General features: G+C 44.2%; 1 protein-coding gene across 4 annotated transcripts in view; it reads right to left on the bottom strand.

Moving 5' to 3' along the window:
* The window catches only part of LOC119961672 (diacylglycerol kinase beta), a 797,376-nt gene that overhangs the window by 570,540 nt on the left and 206,695 nt on the right, over positions 1 to 20,141 (bottom strand). For 2 of the 4 annotated variants that reach the window (XM_038788967.1, XM_038788971.1), the window contains 2 exons: positions 13,135 to 13,197; positions 9,717 to 9,971 (listed from right to left, as the gene is read on the bottom strand). The exons of 1 other annotated variant lie outside the window; for it this stretch is intronic. In XM_038788967.1, coding sequence (XP_038644895.1) covers positions 9,717 to 9,971; positions 13,135 to 13,197 — 318 coding nt within the window. The remainder of the gene's footprint in view (positions 1 to 9,716; positions 9,972 to 13,134; positions 13,198 to 20,141) is intronic. One more of the 4 variants, XM_038788974.1, reaches the window with a different exon arrangement.

Genomic DNA, 20,141 nt, shown 5'->3' with positions numbered 1-20,141 from the left:
CCTGCATGGGCACCACCCTCCGGGCCCTAGCCATGGCTGTGCACCTATTCCCACCGAACAAATACTCAACAAGCCCAATGGCCCGGTCATGGAACCAACTGCGACAGCACTTTGGATTAACCGAAATGTCTATTAAGGCCTCCATCTGCATTAACCACTGTTTCACGCCCACTGCAATGAATGCCACCTTCAAAAGGTGGAGACAGGCCGGAGGGACGCTGACAGTTAGGGACTTCTACACAGACAACAGACTAACAACACTCGAGTAACTAACAAAGATGTTCCAGCTGACAGAGAGAAATGAGCCAAGAGATATGCAGATCAAAAATTTCTTATGTAGAGAAACAAGGACATATCCAAGACCACCGCAACAATCATCGTTAGAGGATCTACTGGACGGTGACATCTTAGGGAGGGGGAACTGTGGCGATCTGTATGGGCGACTATTGGAGAGGGCAAACAAGACAAGAGAAAAATGGGAGGAGGTCTTGGGGTTTGAAATAGGGTGGGAACTCTGGAGCGAATCACTGCACAGGGTCAACTTCACCTTCATTTGCGCAAGGCTAAGCCTAATGCAGCTGAAAGTGGTACACAGAGCTCACTTAACTAGAACCCGAATGAGCTGGTTCTTCCCGGAGGTGGAGGACAATTACGGACAGTGCCAAGGAAGTCTGGCCAACCACATGTTCTGGTCTTGCCCCAGACTTGCCGGGTTCTGGACATCCTTCTTTGATGCATGTCCAAGGCGGTGGGATGAGGGTGAAGCCTTGCCTGAGAGTGACAGTCTGTAGGGTATCAGAACAATCAGATCTCTTCATATTGAGGGTGGCCGATGGCCTTGCCTTTGCCTCCCTATTCGCCGCTGGAGAATCACACTTGGCTGCCGATCAGCAGTACCATGCAAAGCTGCAGACTAGTTGTCCGACCTATCGGAATTTCTCCGGATTTCACAAAATGTGGGAGCCATTCACCCAGTTGTTCCAAGACCTGTTTACAGCCAACATCCAGTAAACCAGAGGGAGTTGAAAGCCATGACACAACAATTGAGTGGAAACAAAAGAAACATGGAACACAACCATGCTCAGCAAATAATAAAATACATGGCATCACACCAACCAAACAGGAACAAGATATAAGAGCTGAAGAGGAGGACTGGAAGGGGAGGGGGGAGAGGAAGTTTGGGAACCAGGCTAGAATGCAGAACAAGTAGCCGAAACCATTGTGAATAACAAAAGACAATCAATATAAATAACAAAAGGTAACCAATGTATATATATATTTTTATTTTCAATGTACATTCACGATTACCTTTGTTTTGTTGAACATAAAAAATCCTTAATACAAACATCAAACTTAAAGGTGCCCCGTCAATAAAGCACCCCTGTCTCTGTGTGGCCCAGCAGGCATGCAAGGACTCAATGGTGCCCGTGGACACCGCATACTCAGTCGGTGCAAATGTAGCCATGGTAGTAGGGCAGATTATCAAGTTGGACGACACCATCTGTCACCCACTGCCTGGACCTGGTTATGGCACATATGCCCAGACCTCCAACAGGTTCAAAAGGAGGTCCTCCTCCCACCCTGTCCTTCTCCACATTGGGTGAAGAATTTGGCTTTAATCACTGGCACTGATGATGAGCTCTGTTGATTTCTTTGGCTCAATTAACTAGTCGAGAGAGGATGAGGTAGCATTTCAGGAAAATGACTGTCTATTGTGGCAGATGAAGCATAGCTAACTTGAGTAATTAGAATGACAAGCACATTCCTAGAGGGCACCCTCATTCTCACAGGTCACAAGGATTGCAGTGTTGGCAAGCCTTCCATCGGTCACAGCCATCAACCACAACACTAATTCCTGACAATCAAACTTCCTTTACAAGTGAATTTGACATTCCATGCAGCTTAATCCCTTTGACCTCACAGTGCTGTCTGAATGTGGCGTTCAACTCACAAAGCAGTTGTCCTCATCCCAGTGTGAGAGTCTTAAATTGCTGAGTTCCCCACTCTGCCCTTAGATCCTGGCCTCTCTTGGAACACTGTCCAGTTAGCCTCCAGTGCTAACCCTCTGTAGTCACCACCTCCCACCCACTTTACAGCTCCCACTAAACAAGGGCAGTCCCTCAGTGGCGATTTGGGCACAAGTCCAGCAAAGAGGACACAGGAAACAATGTCTGCACACCAGCCTTCGAACCCCTTGAAGCAAGGGGCAACATGAAGAAAAGCAAAGGCCTGCGAGTGACCCCTTCCCCCAGAGATTGAACCCTCCCCCTGGCCTGAATTGAACTTATTAGTGTCCTCTCCAGTGCACCCTAGAAGGTGTTAGCTGACTGAGAGTTCTCCTCTGAAATTCCCCTCGGATGTGAGGCCGCTAGGTTCTAATTTACATAAACCCATTGTAAATGGTGTTGACGTGCTGTCCCACTGAATATTCAGTCAAGGGGGATGCCCCGGAGTGACTGGGTACTAAAGGCATACTAATGTATTAAAACGAGTTTCCTGGGTTCCTGCGGCTTGTTTCACAAATACCATTGATGAGGGGGTTTGAAAATCAGAAAACCCATTCTCTCAGGATTTTGCGCCCACGTCTCACTAATGGCTAACACAGACTCAGAATCGTCCCCACCAGGTCTGCTTCACAACAGGCTTTCCCACCTATCTTTGTGTCCTCTGCAATTAAAAAAAAATATATAAATGTAGAGTATCCAATTACTTTTTTCCAATTAAGGGGCAATTTAGCATGGCCAATCTACCTACCCAAGCAGAAACAGGAAGAATGTGCAAACTCCACAAGGACAGTGACCCGGCGCCGGGATCGAACACGGGTCCTCACACAGTGAGGCAGCAGTGCTAACCACTGTCCCACCGTGTTGCCCATCTGTAAATTTAGATACCAAGCTTTTGCTCCCCTCATCTAAGTCATTGATGTAAATTGTATAAAGTTGAGGCCCCAGCAGAACTCCTTTCGTCATATCCTGCCAATCAGACAAAGACCCATTTATGCCAGCCATCCAAACTAAAATCCAGGCTAATATGTTACCCTGTACACCACGAGCTTTCATTTTTTGAAATAACCTTTGATGTGGCAGCTTATCAAATAGAGACTCGCCTCTATCCTCGTACATGTCACTCCTTCAAAGAACTCTGGTAAATTGGTTAAACATGATTTTCCTTTCATAAAGCCATGCTGACTTATCACAATTACCCGAGCTTGTCTAAATACCCAGCAATAACCTCTTTAATGATCGATTCTTGTAAACCACTTCTGCATTCTCTCCAATGTGCTCACATCCGTCTTATAGTGTAGCACACAGAACTTGCCGAATTCACCAGCTGAGGCCTAAATAGTGTCTTATATAATTTAGCAAACCTCCTTGCAATTGTACACCATACCCCTGTAAATAAAGCCCAGAAGACTATATGCTTTATTTTCTCTCCACCTGTCCTGTGACCTTTAATGATCTATGCACAGAGACACCCAAGTCCCTCTGAAGCCCCTCTGTTTCTGCACTTCTTTTTAAAGAATTTAACCCCTTATTGTCTTTCCATGCTCCTCCTACCAAAACACATCACCTCACACTTTTCTGACCTTCACCTATCTGTCCATTCTACCAACTTATCTATGTCCTTTTGAAGTTTTATACCTTGGTAAAATTACATTTAGCAAATCAGATGTCCTCGTCCCAGTTTACAATTTTCAAGTTTTGCGTCATCCGTAAACTTTGAAATTGTCCCTTGTACACCAAGATCTAGATAATTAGTATATATCAGGAAAAGCAAGGGATCAAATGCAAATCCCTGGGAAACGCCAATACAAACCTTCCTCCAATCCAAAAATCATCCATTGACCATTACTTTCCGCTTCCTATTATTCAGCCACATTACTATTTTCCCTTTTATCTCCATGAGCTATAACCTTTCTCACAAGTCTGTATGGCACTGTATTGAATGCATTTTGAAAGTCCGTGTACATCTCACCAACAGCATTACCTTCATCCATATCTATAAAAGCTCTTACCATCTGTATTCATATTTCTAGATACCTATCTCATGTACTCTAATTATTCCCTCTTTGTTAATATTTTGGTCATCGTTGCTGTTTTTTTTATTTTCTACCCAATCCTCTGGCCTCCCACCCATCTTTGCGCAATTAAATGCCCTTTCTTTCAGTTTTGATACTATCTTTAACTTTTTTCGTTAACCAAAGATGGTGGGTCCTCCGCTTGGAATTTTTCATTCTCGTTGGAATGTATATGTGTTTCTGAATTTTAACCAAGGATTCGCTTTGTGTGTTAGTTTCATCTTCTGCCTTTTCCAGATTTTGAGTTTGGAAGATCTATTATGGATGTGGCAGCCTAATGATATGCTACTGGAATAGCAATGCAGAGGTGGGTTAAGTGTTCAAATATCACTAGGCTAAGTTGTGAATCTAAACTCTATAAATCTGGTCAGTTGTGAGCTGGTACCAGAAAAGAACCATTAAAGCTGCCAGATTGCTAAAAACCCGATCCGAATCACTGATGCCCTTTCAGGACCTGCTCTCAGTGACTTCCAGAAATTAGACATGAATAATAAATAACACCTCGCCAGTCTTGCTATCATCCCAAAAATAAATGAAAAAAATACTTGCTGTAAATACTTACTCTATAGTACTGTTTGAGATTCGAATCTGGATTGAAGTGCTAGTCAACAAAGCCCGTGTTACAATTCTTATATCCCCGGTCTTGCAAAGCAGACATTACACAAATGTTTCCCATGTTACTTTTGAAACACTAACCGAGGTAATGCGTGAGAGTAACTAACAAGGCAGATGTAAAAGGCCAATCTTTACAAATCTCTGAGGAATGACCCTGGAGATGGACTAGTAATCTGGCAATACATGCTGCTTCTCATTAAGAAGAAATAAATTTAATAATAATAACCTTTATTAGTGTCACAAGTAGGCTTACGTTAACGATGCAATTAAGTTACTGTGAAAATCCACCCCCCGCCAGTCGCCAAACTCCGGCGCCTGTGTGGTACACGGAGGGAGAATTCTGAATTTTTAGCTGTACATCAAAGGAAATTAGTTGTAAAATTAGTTGTTCTGTAGAAACACCTTTGGCCTGTCATGCTTCATTCTTATCTAAATAAGTGCTCTCACATTTTCATCAAAGGCTTCGAAAATGAAAGAAACTTTCAACTAGCACACTTTTGACGTTCTTTCAGTGACCTTAGCTTTGCAAAGTGGAATTCAGTTTTGTTCGACATCACCACAGAGGAGACACTGTCTTTTATTACCATTATACATTTCCAGACGAGTCATTTAATTATGTTATTTCCTTAACCCAAGACCTATGCTTCAATTTAGCAAGCAGAAAAATCACTAAGCCCAAAACAAAATATGTCAAGACTGGTCTATGGAAAGAAAATACGACCACCTAATTGATATTTCTGCATACCTGAATTCACCCATTAAGGTTGATTTATTTTCCGACCTTTTCACCATAGTTAACAATAAATATTATAATTCAAAGAAGAATGTTATGGAGATGAAATTGGTCAACATCAGTGCGAAATGGCATTGGCGACCATTTTTCACTCCGTTAGTTCTTATTTTTCACTTACTTGAAAATTTTGCAAATATTTTTAATTTCAAACCAAGTAAAAGTGACAGTGAAATGAGGAAACGAGTGTTGAAAAAGTGTTTGAACTACTACCCTATTCAGTGGCAAGAAGCCCAGTCACAATGAAAAATCAGTTGCTGATTCACTACAAACCCGTCTTGTGCCCCTGCCAGACCAATTTCATCCCTTTCACACTGAAAATAAATCGAGTATTTTTATGTTTTTTGCCAATAACTATTAACCATTTCAGAACTGCCAATGTTTATGCAAATCTCGCCAAGGAATTTTGTTTCAGCGAAGAAAATCAAAGGTAAATTTTCGCTGCATATTTATTTAGAAAACTTTTCCAAAAGTAATGAACCAGTCCACTGAAGCAATGTTCAAACATTGGCAGTATGCATGTTTGTTCCTGTGTTGATGTTTCAAGCTTGAACAATACAATTAGGCTTTTGCATCCAAGTTAAGAAATATACGCAGACACAACAGGCTACTATCAATCAAATCTCAAGAAAAGGTTCTTAAAAAAATATTTATAAAATGTACTAACAGCAAAGTAAGTACATAGATACTGGACAACAAGAACACAGAGTATTTGTTTTTATATTACAAGAGATATGCCCTGGTTCAAGTATTACATTGCTATCCTGAATTTAAATTGTTGAATCATTTAAACTTCTCTTCCAGACTGAAGTTAGCTGGTTCTATCAGTGACTCAAGAGGCAAAGGCACAGGGCATGAAATAATTCCTTCCTTCACCTCTAATGCATTTCTTCTTGCAAGTTAACTAGTGTTTATGCCATTAATGTATATTGTCCATTGATTCTAATGTGATGTAAATGTACATTCTTATATATTTCTTTAGTCCTGATCAAGCTTGGGGAAAAGGCAAGATTACTCATTCACACCACAGCCATCAGCAATCAACGAAGCAAGGTCTCCCACATTTGACACTCGTACAAATCCACAGTCTAACAGGATAGCTCATGTCCTTTGGGACCCTCCCTGCCTCCAGTGATTCCTGAAAGATTACCACCAATGCCTCCACAATCTTCTCAGCTATCGCTTTTAGAACCCTGGGGGGGGGGGGGGGGGGGGAGGGGGGGGGGGGTAGTCCATTTGGTCCAAGTGATTTATCCATCTTCAGACCTTTCAGTTTCCCCAAAACCTTTTCCTTAGTCATGGCCACTGCACTCACCTCTGCCTCCTGATTCTCCTGGAGCTCTGGCATCCCACTGGTGTCTTCCAACGTGAAGACTGATGTTAATTGGGTCCATCCGCCTCCGCCCCGTCTGCAGCCCCGGTGAGTCTGACACCCCACATATGGTAACCAGAGGACAGAGCTTCTATTTGACATTTAGAATCACCAACATGGTGCTAAAGGAGGAGACCCAAAAACTCACATGTTTGGGACAAGACCAGAACGTGTGTGTGATTGGCTGGGGCCCCAGAACACCGCTGACACATATCATCCACCTGCAGGGGTAAAAACAAATCACTCATCTTCACCTTGGTCAACTGCACCCTAAACGCTATTTTAAACTGAATCAAGCCCAGCCACGCACTTGAGGACGTGGAGTTCACCCTGCGAAGGGCCTCACTCCACACCTCGTCATCTGCTATGGGCCCCAGCTCTCCCTCCCACCCACCATACTTTCACCCCATCCACGGGCCCACTTCCTCGGACAGGATCTGCCCATAGATGCCAGATTTAGCTCAGGGGCTGGTTTAGCTCACAAGGCTAAATCGTTGGCTTATAAAGCAGACCAAGCAGGCCAGCAGCACGGTTTGATTCCCGTACCAGCCTCCCCGGACAGGCGCCGGAATGTGGCGACTAGGGGCTTTTCACAGTAACTTCATTGAAGCCTACTCGTGACAATAAGCGATTTTCATTTCATGTGCTACCCTCCTCCGACCCCGCAAGTGAAAGGATCCTTTCAATAAAAGATGTCGGCGACTCCTCAGGGAATGTCGGGAAGGCCTTCTGTACAAAATTTTGAACCTGAAGATATCTAAATGAATTCGACCCCACATGCCTGTATTTCACCGTTAATTCCTCCAAACTGGCACTAGATCATTAATATACATAAGGAAAAGTAAGGGTCCAAAACCGACCCGGGGAACACCACCACAAATCTTCCTCCAGCCCGAAAAATATCCATTGACCGTTACTCTTTGCTTGCTATTATTCAGCCGGTTTTGTATCCATATTGCTACTACTGCTTTTATTTTGTGAGCTGTAACTTTATTCCACGAGTTAATCCTTCGAGTCAAAGACTCGAGTTATGGAAAGCAGGAGAAATTTGGGACTTTCGGGCTAAAGTGGAGTCATCAGAGAAACAATCTTATCAAGGTTCAGGGTATTGTTCAGGGTTTGAATATTACTTCAAATAAAACTGCAGGAGAGGAACAAGGAGAGTCAGGTTCAAACTAGAGAAAAGTACAAATAGAATAGTGATCAAGAAATTCTGCTTTATACAAAAGGAATGAAGCACATATGGAATAAATTTCCAGGTAAAACTGGTAGAGATAACAAAAGTGGAATCATTTAAGAAACAAACAATCAGATAACAGTATGATCGCTCTCGACAGATTAATCAAAATAGACTTCCTCACCCATAACTGAATTGTGCTTCTCTAACTTGATGTCTACATCAAAAGAAAAACCACCATGGAAACTTAAAAACCAACGCTGTGCTTGAGTTACATATTTGTAAACAAAACTTTGCTGCAGTAAATCAAATTTTAACAAGGTATTGATTACAGCACTGAAATATGAGGCGGGTCCCAGAGAATGGTCATCTACATGAAATGTTATGAAATCACTGCCCCCCTATCCAGTCCCACCGCTCCACGCCCCCCCCCCCCCCCCCCCCCCCACCCCACACACACACAACAGTATAAATGTGACCCAATTTCTGGTTCTTTCCCACTTTGATAAAGAGTCATTCAGACTCGAAACATTAGCTCTCTTTGCTCTCCATTGATGCTGTCAGACCTGCTGGGATTTTCCAGTTCTTTTTGTTTTACTTCCATGAAATGTTAATTTTGTTTTTCTCTCTCCACAGATGCTGCCAGGCCGGATGAGCATTTCCAGCATATTCTGTTTTTACTCGCTATATTCTGCCTGTATTGATAATCTGATTCCCAACATGATTTCCACTTTCCCTGCCTCAAATGATCTTTTCAATTAAATGTGCAGATATCAGTGCATGCAAAATTCTTCAAAGAACCAAATTCAATTTATTTAATTGAAAACAGAGCTACACATGACACCATTTTTGGAAATAACAAATCAATCTTGATTATCATACATTTTTGAATTCAATTTCCTTCTGTTCTCTATTATTACCCCCCAAGTTAGCGATTAGCAAAGTTGCAATGATACCTCGTGTAATGCGATGGTTATGAAATGTAGTAAAGCAAACATGTTATCATATCATGTATGGTGAAAAGATACAGAATGATGTTCAAATAAATTGCTACAATTTGAAGTGAATAGTTTCAAAATTAGTAAAGGCTGCAGCAATGGTATTTAAATTTTTTTCCCAGTGCAGGATCCTTGGATACACTGACAGTGCCATAGACCCATGCTAACATTGGCAAACTGCCCAAGGACCTTGCCTTAACTTTCAAAGGGTAGTTAGTGTCAGGTAATCAAAAGAAAATCACGGTCATGGTAACAAAAATACTTCATTAATATACAACAATGGAAATAGTGTGTGAAAATGGCGATGAATAAAGAACAGAGAAGCCTGACTATCTCTCTAACATCGCAATGATTCAGGCACTTCAGTTTCAAAGTTTACACCTCAAAGAGGGTTGTAAATGCTAATAGCATAGCGACGGTTCCAATTATCAGGAATTTTCAGGAAATATACTGTGACTGTAAAAATACTTTCAAAAATTCATGCTGGTTTGATTTATTTGTGCTAAGTAATTCCACTCTTCCGCAGCATGCAAGGAAGAGCTGGATTAACACGGCCTAATATTAATAAGCACAGCATATTCAAAAGTTTAGGAAGTAGGATTTAGTTTGAAAGGTAAATAAACACTGCAAACATCAACAGCAGTTGAAAAACACAGGAAAGAGTGAAAATGAAGTATAACCACTACCTGGGGTTTGGGAGTTAAGTACTGAGGCAGAAGAAATCTTGGAGGAGCCAGAGGAGTTATGAGCAGAGCGAGCACCGACAGTGGATTTCTGGGAGGAAGAACGAGAGGAACCGGGAGAGCAAGCTGCCGAGGCAGCAGCAGCTGTGGCAACAGGAGCCAAGCTGGAAAACTGCTGATCGTTGAGGTTAACCTGGGAATTCCTGCCATCCGGAATATGTCTGTTCATGGCATTCAGAATGCTTTTGCCATTAATTCCTGCAGTATTATTACAAAGATAATAAGGATTAGTATAAAACCAAAAAAAACCTACAATCATCCCCAGCTGTTTATTGTGTATGTACTGTATGTAAAGTAAGCTATGAAGAGGACATAAGGATGCTACATAGGGATACAGATAGGTTAGGTTATGTGAGTGGGTAAAGATCTGGCAAATGGAGTATAATGTGGGAAAATGTGAAATTTTCCATTTTGACAAAATTAATAAAAAAAGAAACACTTTACCCAAATGGTGAGAGATTGCAGAGCTCTGAGATTCAGAGGGATCTGGGTGTCCTCATACATGAATCACAAAAGGTTAATATCAAAGAATAGAATCGCAGAATTCCTAAAGTGCAGAAGGAGGCAATTCAGCCTATCGAGTCTGCACCGCCCTTTGAAAGACCACCCTATCCAGTCCGAACCCCCTGTTCTAAGCCTGCAACCACACCCCAAGGGCAATTTAGTATGGCCAATCCACCTAAGTTGCACATCTTTGTAATGTCGGAGGAAACTGGAGCACCCGGAGAAAACCGACGCAGGCACGGGGAGAACGTGCAAACTCAACACAGATAGTGACCCAAGTTGGAATCGAACCAGGGTCCCTGGCGCTGTGAGGTAGCAGTGCTAACCACTGTGCCACCGTGCCACCCCTATATACAAGTATATGTAGTTATAACAAGTAATTTGCTAAGCTAATAGAATGTTATCATTTATTGCTAGTGGAATTGAATACAAAAGTAGAGAGACAATGCTTCAGTGTACAGGACACTGGAGAGACTGGAGTACTGCGTTTAGTATTGGTCTCCTTTCTTAATAATGAAGGATGCATTGGAAGCAGTTCAAAGAAGGTTTACTAGACTAAGGATTGGTTATGAGGAAAGATTGACAGGCTGGCATGTTCACTGACGTTAAGAGTAAGAGGCTACTTGATTGAAACATGAAAGATTCTGAGGGGTTTTGACAGAGTGGACGTGAAAAAGAGATTTACTCTTGTGGAAGATTCTTGTACGAGGGCTCACTATTTATAAGTCGCCCATTTTATTCAGGGATGAAGAGAAATGTTTTCTCTCAAAGGGTTGAGAGTCTTTGGAACTCTCTTCCACAAAGGGAGGTGGAAGCAGTGTCTTTGAATAGTTTAATGGTGAAGCTAGGTAGGTTTGCGATAAGCAAAGGGGTAAAAGGTTATAGGGGGTAGATGGGAATGTAGAGTTGAGGTTACGATCAGATAAGCCATGTTCTTCGCGAATGGTGGCAGAACAGGCTAAAGGGACCGAGTGAACTACTCCTGCTCCTAATTAATATGTCTGTGTGCACCCATTTCCTCATATAATTTAATGGGTGACTGCTCTTAATTAATATAGCACCTGACCACTGGATATCCCAAAGTGCTTTACAACAAATTAAGTACTTTTTGAAGTGTAGTCACTGGTGTAATATAGGATGTACAGCATCCAATTTGTACACAGCCATGCGATAGTGACCAGATAACCCAATTGTTTCGATGTTGACTTAAGGATGAATATTAGTCGAGCCACCAAAAGCCCTGCTCCATAGTGCCATTTTACACCCACCCGAGAGGATTGGATTGGATTGGATTTGTTTATTGTCACATGTACCGAGGTACAGTGAAAAGTATTTTTCTGCAAGCAGCTCAACAGATCATTAAGTACATGGGAAGAAAAGGGAATAAAAGAAAATACATAATAGGGCAACACAAGATATACAATGTAACTACATAAACATTGGCATCGGATGAAGCATACAGGGTGTAGTGTTAATGAGGTAAGTCAATAAGAGGGTCATTTAGGAGTCTGGTAACAGTTGGGAAGAAGCGATTTAACGTCTATTTGATTGTTGGCACCAGATTTAAAATCTTATTTGACAGATGGAAGCACTGACAGCGCTGCATTCCTTCAGTACTGTACTGGAGTGTCAACTTTATTTGTGAGCTCAAATCATGAGTGAGATTTGAACCCATAAACTTCTGACTCGAAAGGTGAGTGTCCTGGCTCACACCTTATTGTTGCACCACGTTATGATTTTGACTATTCCATTGATGTTAAATAGCCACAATAAAAAATAAATTTATTAACAAGTTTAGTGTGCAAGGTTTTTCATATCATGAGACTTACTGCATTTTGTTTATCATCGTGCTGTAAGGCTAGACACCTGGGGCGGAATTCTCCGACCCCCCGCAGGGTCCGGGAATCGCCCGGGGCCGGCGTAAATACCGCCCCCGCCCGCAATGAGCCGAAGTCCCGCCGCTGACATGCCTCTCCCGCCGGCAGGAATTGGAGCACCTCTGGTGCCGGCAGGATTGGCGGCGCGAGCGGGCCCCCGGGGTCCTGGGGGGTGTCCGGGACGATCGGACCCCGGGGAGTGCCCCCACGGTGGCCTGGCCCGCGATCGGGGCCCACCGATTGGCGGGCGGGCCAGTGCCGTGGGGGCACTCTTTTTCTTCCGACGCCGCCACTGCCTCCACTATGGCGGAGGCGGAAGAGACCCCCCCCCTATCGCGCATGCGCCGGTGGTGACATCAGCGGCCGCTGACGCACAGGCGCATGTGCGAACCAGCGAAGGACTTTCAACCGGCCCCGACGCCGGGCGTCAAAGGCCGTTGGCACCGGTTTTGGCACCAGTTGGCGTGGCTCCAACCACTCTGGCACGGGCCTAGCCCCTAAAGGTGCGGAGAATTCAGCACCTTTGGGGAGGCCCAACGCTGGAGTGGTTGGCGCCACTCCGCTACGCCGAGACCCCCGCCCCGCCGGGTAGGGGAGAATCCCAGCCCTGTTTTGAGATTCTATAGCAGAAAGGTCGGTTCCATTTCACAGTCATATTGTGTTTATGATTGGATTGCATTTGATTTATTGTCACGTGACCAATGAATTGGTCTATTTGGATACGTATCAGGTCCATTAAGCAATAAAGAAACATTGTTAACTTATCTAATAACAAAGATTATACTCCATAGGAATCACTTAATTGAGATAGGTTACCATAATCATCGATAACAATACATTATATAATGCTGCACAGAAAAAGGTGATCGTAAACTTGCAAAATGAGAGTTATCTACTTCTATTTACACAGAACTTCAGCCAACCTGCAGAAAAATTCACAGAACAGTACGGTTCAACAGAAAGAAGGATGCGCGATGTACCTGTAATAGGAGCACATGCTACTTCTGTCTGGAAGGAGATGCCAGCATCTATAGTTTTTGGTTCTATAACAAATAATAATTGAAAGCAATTTCATTTAATTACACCATGTAGTAGTTTTTGCTGTAGCATTATTGCTTAAATTTCTTTTCAAATTAAAAATATATGAAAAACGAAAAACAGGTTATGGCAATCAGGTTATTTTTACCAAATTGAATCACAAGCTATTCTTGTGCTAATAGAAATATTATAGCCATCTGGTAAATGGAGTGGTGAGGTGCGTTGGGCAATTTTTTGTTACAAAGCTATGTAACAAAAAAAGAGAACAGCTCGTTAATTTTCAATTAACAGCGTTGGTCAATGTCAACTACCATGATAAATTGGTAAAACCATATGAGGCGGAATTTTCCCCCAAAATAGCAAAGTATCAGGTTCTGACTGAAAACAGATGTGCTTCTCACCAGGAACACAGCCAGGTTTTCTGTCCAGATCTTTCTGACATTGCTAGAAAGAAAATCAGTGGCCGTATTTAGTGCCGTCACTCTGGCGGGGCCTCAGAGCCGGCAAGCCCAGCTGCAGAGATTGGCGGCTATCTTTAAAGGGCACCCCGAACTGTGCTAAAAATATACTCACACACCCCCCCCCCCCCCCCGGCTTGGAGGACATCCACCTCTTTCCCCCCCCCCTCCCCCCCCAACCCCACTGCGCATCATAAGCTTTGAATTGACCCCCTCCACACAGCGCAGGTATCGGGGGGGCACTCTGCTGTCCTCTCCTCCCGCATCACAAATAAGGGGAAGCCCAACTCCCCAAATGGTGAAGGGTTTGTCCCCTCTCAGTGCCCCTCCTTAAGAGTTCCGTGGCTGCGCTAGTGGCACTATGCAGCCTCGGCCATCAGCTCCGGGGCCACCAGGCACCTCTGCATCCCCAGCGTGGTCATCACGCCTGTTTCCCATTTGAGAACCAGTAGTAAATTGAGCCCGCGTAGCACGGTGGTTGGCACAGTTTCTTCACAGAGCCAGGGACCCTGGTTCGATTCCTGGCTTGGGTCACTGTCTGTGCGGACTCTGCACATTCTCCCAGTGACTTTGTGGGTTTCCTCAGAGTGCTCCGGTTTCCTCCCAGAAGTCCCAAAAGACGTGCTTTTTTGGGGAATTATACATTCTGAATTCTCCCTACCCGAACAGGTGACAGAATGTGGCGACCAGGGGATTTTCACAGTAACTTCATTGTAGTGTTAATATAAGCCTACTCATGACACTAATTAAGATTATTATCCTGCTGGTGGGCGGGAAGATACAATGAGGGAAGAAAATCCATCTATAATCTCGCTAATGATATTGAAATTGATTCAATTTGATACAGATCAGGTTCTCGCCCATCATGGGCATGAACCCAATTGTTCATCGGGGTGGCGGAGGGCCTGGGAACATCGCAAACGGAAATCTCACTGGCGCAAATCTTGTCTTTGGCCTCTTGTGAGAGTTTGTGACCATTACCGAATTTGCGCTCATGCATAACGGCCCTGCAGAACTGTCCATTAACTCTCAAAACATGAGGTGGAGTCATTTTAAAATTGCGGCCTCTTTTGGGGTCCTAAGTGTTTGCTGGTGTGAAATCATCTCTTCTTTTAGAATCCCAAACATCTCAAATAGCGATCAAGTTGAGGCCTTCAAATCAAAATAATGCAAAGTAATTTTGGGTTTGAGAGATCAAACAATTCAGCCTAGAATATTAAACCAAGAAAAAAATTATTATTAAATAGCTTGCACAGACAATATAACCATACATAAGCATTTTTTAGGGACCTGAAGGCTAAATTTAGCATTCTGTTTGTCAAACAATTGTAATGAATTTACAGGCCAAAAAATGACAGCAGCAACATGGTAATAAACTGAAAATATTTTGGATGTCTTAACACCCTTTTTCTGGAAACTCTAATAAACAACATATTGGATTCCCATAAAAGGATACCATTTCTTCTTACAGAAGCCTGTGAATATATAACAGTATTAATAATAGTAATGTTAAAATGTGCAAAGCTACAACCAGCATCTCCTCTCGAAGATAGTGATCTGTTGAGCCTCTCCATTGCCAAAATAGAAGAGGCTGAAATGCGGAAGTCCAACCCACAAACACAGTACCTATCATTTTTGAGGGAGCAGGCTAAGCTTTCTGCATGTGCGTTTTGCAGAAGCAGCTACCCATATAAACCCGCAGCTGTCTCCAGTCATAGCTGATTTTCGTTCGCCAAAAATATGAAATATGTCATGTGCAGATTAGACCTGGTAGGAGCAGGTTTTAATCTTTGTGCAGTCCTTTGCAGAGGTGGGGTATCTATTTGGATATAGCCCTGGGACATCTTTGGGAGAGGTAAAGTGCACTTTGGAATTGTTGGACTGGAAATGCATAAACTTATTGGAACTGCCAAGAGAGACTGCCAAATTGTCCTTTAAATCTTTGAAAAAATTGTGTGTAGTGTTAAAAATCTTTGCTTGATATTTCGCTCTGCCTGTGGACATAAAATGAAATGAAATGAAAATGAAAAAAGAGTTAGTCCTCTATGACTGATTTTCTGAGTTCTATGTCAGTTTGATTGACAGCTTCAGGTGCTTGTAGACTTTTTCAAGTGTGAATAGGAATTCCAATGATTGTTATAATTAGGGGCGAAGTACTTGAACTTAGGGTATGTAGTTCAGAGAATGTCAATGTAGTTAATGGCCGTTTTTATAAATAAACTCTACAATAGACAATTAGAACTTTATTTTATTTGCTCTCAGAATGGCTCATGAGGCTAGCTAGTGGTGGATAACAGGTGAATTGGCATGTTAGGTATGAAGTCAAGTAAAGTCGCCATAGTCCCAGATGACTATAAGCTGCCTTGCCCTTTGGGGGAGTGGGGGGGGGGGGGGGGGGGGGGGGGAGAGGAGAGAGCGCTGACTCATTGTGTTAACCTGAGGATCACCACACCTCAGTCGAGGGGCAAGGTTGAAAAGATGGGCCTTCAGGAATAACCGAAGATGGTATGGGAACTGAACCCATAGGGAGTGTAGGGTTTGCACCAATTTGGCATGGGGCTATAAGGGACATGGGTGGGAAGAGGGGCATAGTTTGGAATGGAGGGTATGAAGGGTTATGTGGTGGGTTCACAGGATAAGATGGCATGGATGGAGCATGGGGAGTGTATAGTGGGTTAAGGAGGTTGTGTGGGTTGGGGGGGGGGGGGGGGAGAGAAAGAAAGTGAAAACTATTTTTTGTTTCAATACTTTTTGACAAAAAGTGCTGGTATCCAAGGCAGGCCTTCCAACCAGCCCGCCTCCACACACAGCAGCCTCCGCATCTGCACTGGGGTTGCCTGGCTTGTTCCCAGAGAACCTCACACCCCAGAACAAGAATCCCAACTTCCAAGCACTTTCTCCCTGGGCGAGTTTGCAGGAAATGTCCCATCTCTCCGCTTCTGACCCAGGAGTTAAAATTCAGGCCCAAGTGTCTTGACCACTTTCGAGAGAATTAAGTTGCACATCAAACCAAATTGAAAGAAAGTCAAAGCTGCTGTACCCCACACTGCACTCTCAGCTGGCAGAGCAGCGCTGTACTCAACTACTTCTTTGAGGGCTGGACAGTGGGTATGCTATCATATTGGGTGCGAGGAAAGTTGTTCCATTTGAAACAGAATATTTGGTAGGAGGTGGCAACTCAAGTTCAACACTTTCTATAGCACCTGCTGGACGTGGAACAGTATACATTGAGGAATTTGGCGAGGTAAGACAGCTCAAAATACCAATTGCTAGGCATTTGATCCATGATACCTTGCCTTAATCTGTCCCACATGCACAACGTACATGCCAGGCCCTCAGGCGAGGTCTTACATCTTTTTCATTACACATCCAAACCACAGAAGTTCAAAAGATAACGAAGTGTTGAAAGTTTTGCCAGCACACAACCCACTTCCACAAAACATGGGGAATTGCTGACAACCAGGACTGATTCAGATTGGGCGCGTGGCATCAGCGCTAAAACAAAATGTTACATGGGAAAGGTGGTTAGAGTGATGGCCAATATAGCAATCACCTATCTGATACATGTGTAAGCTTCAGGTTAGATGGTGCCAAAAATCTGGAAATGAGCCACATCATCCTATGAGGTGCTCAAGGAAAGCAAATACACATGTTGATTACAATCCCGGAATTCAGCTGGGTATTCATTTAAGTATTTTCACAATCTACCGTTCTAAAGGCATAAGGTACAAAATGAGGGGAAACATTTCAACTCATCTGCAGCAGGGTAGAGATGCCACTCGGTATGAAATCAGTGCAGAGTTGCTTTCCTAATACTGTGATTTCCCCTGCGCCAGTTGAGCATCTGCTTGTCAGCAGAAAACAATGCAGAATTTAACTAGAAAAGATTTAGTCCATCATCCCATTAATTTGTACAATCACAAATTGCTGAGACCTACAAATCTGGACACACTGATTTATACTCATCCACCAATGAGGCAACAGCATGATGAATAACACTTTCACCGATTCTTCACGAACACATGTTACAAAAGAGGACAAACCATTAGACAGTACATTAGATACAGAAGTTTTAAAGGGACAACGTACTGACACAATCAGGCTTCAAGAAACAAACTAATAAGTTTGTAGTGTTAATATAAGCCTAATAACTAATATTTTGGAAACCATTGTTCGAAACAATTGTGGAAACATGCTGTGGGGAATGTGACTTTTGTAATTACTTTATAAACAAAATTAATATTGTCTTAAGATGACGTCCATTCATTTCTTTTCTTAAAGTATTTTTATTAATGTTTTGCAGAATTTTTCATAATAAAACAGTAGTAACCATAATAAAACAAACTAGAGTGAACATTAACATAGTGCAAAAAGAGAATATACAAGAACAATAAATAGACATTACCCCACGTGACCCAGTCTTCTCACACCATCCCAATGAAGCACTCAGCCGCCCCCCCCCCCCCCCCCCCCCCCCCCCCCCCCCCGCCACGGATTGCTGCTGCTGACATTTTAATTTTCCCCAAGAAAGTCGACGAATGGCTGCCACCGCCGAGAGAACCCTAGCGAGACCCTCTTAAGGCAACTTTATTTTCTCGAGGCTGAGAAACCCAGCCATGTCGGTAACCCAAGTCTCTACACTCGGGGGCTTCGAGTCCCTCCACATGAATAAAATCCGTCTCTGGGCTACTAGAGAGGCAAAGGCCAAGACGTCGGCCTCTTTCGTCCCCTGAACTCCTGGGTCTTCTGACACTCCAAAGATCGCTATCTCTGGACTCGGCACCACCCGTGTGTTAAGCACCTTGGACATTGCCCTCGCGAACCCTTGCCAGAACACTCTTAGCTCCAGGCATGCCCAAAACATGTGGACATGGTTTGCAGAGCTGCCCTTGCACCTCACACAACTGTCTTCTACCCCAAAAAACGTACTCATTCTCGCTGCTGTCATGTGTTCCCGGTGGACCACCTTAAATTGAATTAGACTGAGCCTGGCACATGATGAGGAGGAATTAACCCTGCCCAGGACCTCTGCCCACAGACCCGCTTCCAACTCCTCACCTAGCACCTTCTCCCACTTGTCCTTGAGCTCCTACACCAGGGTTTCCTCCGCCTCCTATAGTTCCTGGTAGATATCCGACACCCTCCCCTCCCAGGTGCCAGAGACCACCCTGTCCTGTATCCTCAGTGGCGGCAGCATCGGAAAGGCCACTACCTGTTTTTTCAGGAAGGCTCGTACTTGCAGATACTAAAAGGCATTTCCTGGCAGCAGATTAAATTTGTCCTCTAGCGCCTTCAAACTGAGAAAGCTTCAGTCTATGAACAGATCTCCCATCCTTCTAATGCCTGCCCTCTGCCAGCTCTGGAAACCACCATCCATCCTACCCGGGACAAACCTGTGATTGTTGCATATCAGGGTCCAGACCGACGCTCCCTCCACCTTCTTGTACCTCCTCCATTGTCCCCAGATCCGCAGTGTCGCCACCACCACCGGACTTGTGGAGTAACAGGTCGACGAGAACGGCAAAGGAGCCGTTATCAACGTTACCAGATTAGTACCTTTACATGACGTCGCCTGCAGCTGCTCCCACGCCACCCTCCCCTCCTCCCCCCACATCGCCCACTTCCTAATCATAGCTATATTGGCCGCCCAGTAGTAGTTACAAATGTTCGGCAGAGCCAAACCCCCGTAATGATCCTACTCACCCGCTTAAAAAAGGCCTTGGGGATGAAGATGGGGAGGCACTGAAAGACAAACAAAAATCTGGGGTGGACAGTAATTTGTACGGTCTGCACCCTTCCTGCCAGTGACAGCAGGAGCATGTCCCACCTTTTAAAGTCCCCATCCATTTGCTCCAACGACCAGGTCAGGTTGAGCCTGTGCAGGGCATCCCATTTCCTGGCCACCTGTATAACCAGGTAACGAAAACTTTTCTCTACCATCCTGAGTGGCAGCTCTTTCAGTCTCTCCTCCTGCCCCTTGGCCTGGATCACAAACAACTCGCTCTTTCCCAAATTCAGTTCGTACCCTGAAAAACTACCAAAATCCCTCAGGATCAGCAGAACCCCCCAGCCATCGGCCTTTCTTGGCCAACCTCGAAGCCCATGCCCTTCGCTTCCTCGAGCGCCCCCACAGGGAGCCAGCGCCCCCCGACCTTCAATTGGTACCCCGAAATTGATACCTCCTTTGTCAGCAAAGCAGCACCCACCTCCCCCCCCCACTCCTCGCCCCACCATGACTCAAAACCTCCCGCCAAGCACCAGCTGGGCACTTGCTCACCCCCCACTACGCTCCCGAGAGTCAGCTGGCCCATGCTGACCCTGGCAGCTCCCGACTCTGGCGCCGATCAGACTGTCGCCTTATTGTCCAGACTCTTCTCCCCACGTGAATAAACCAATTAAACCTCTCCAGCCCCAGTGAGTAAATAAACAAAAAGTAAACAGAAGACACTAACATTGCCCCGTGAGGAGACACCTGTTGAACCAAGGCTCCA

This window comes from Scyliorhinus canicula, chromosome 2, assembly GCF_902713615.1.
Source record: "Scyliorhinus canicula chromosome 2, sScyCan1.1, whole genome shotgun sequence".
Classification (NCBI taxonomy): Eukaryota; Metazoa; Chordata; class Chondrichthyes; order Carcharhiniformes; family Scyliorhinidae; genus Scyliorhinus; species Scyliorhinus canicula.
This window is presented reverse-complemented; position numbering and strand designations above follow the sequence as displayed.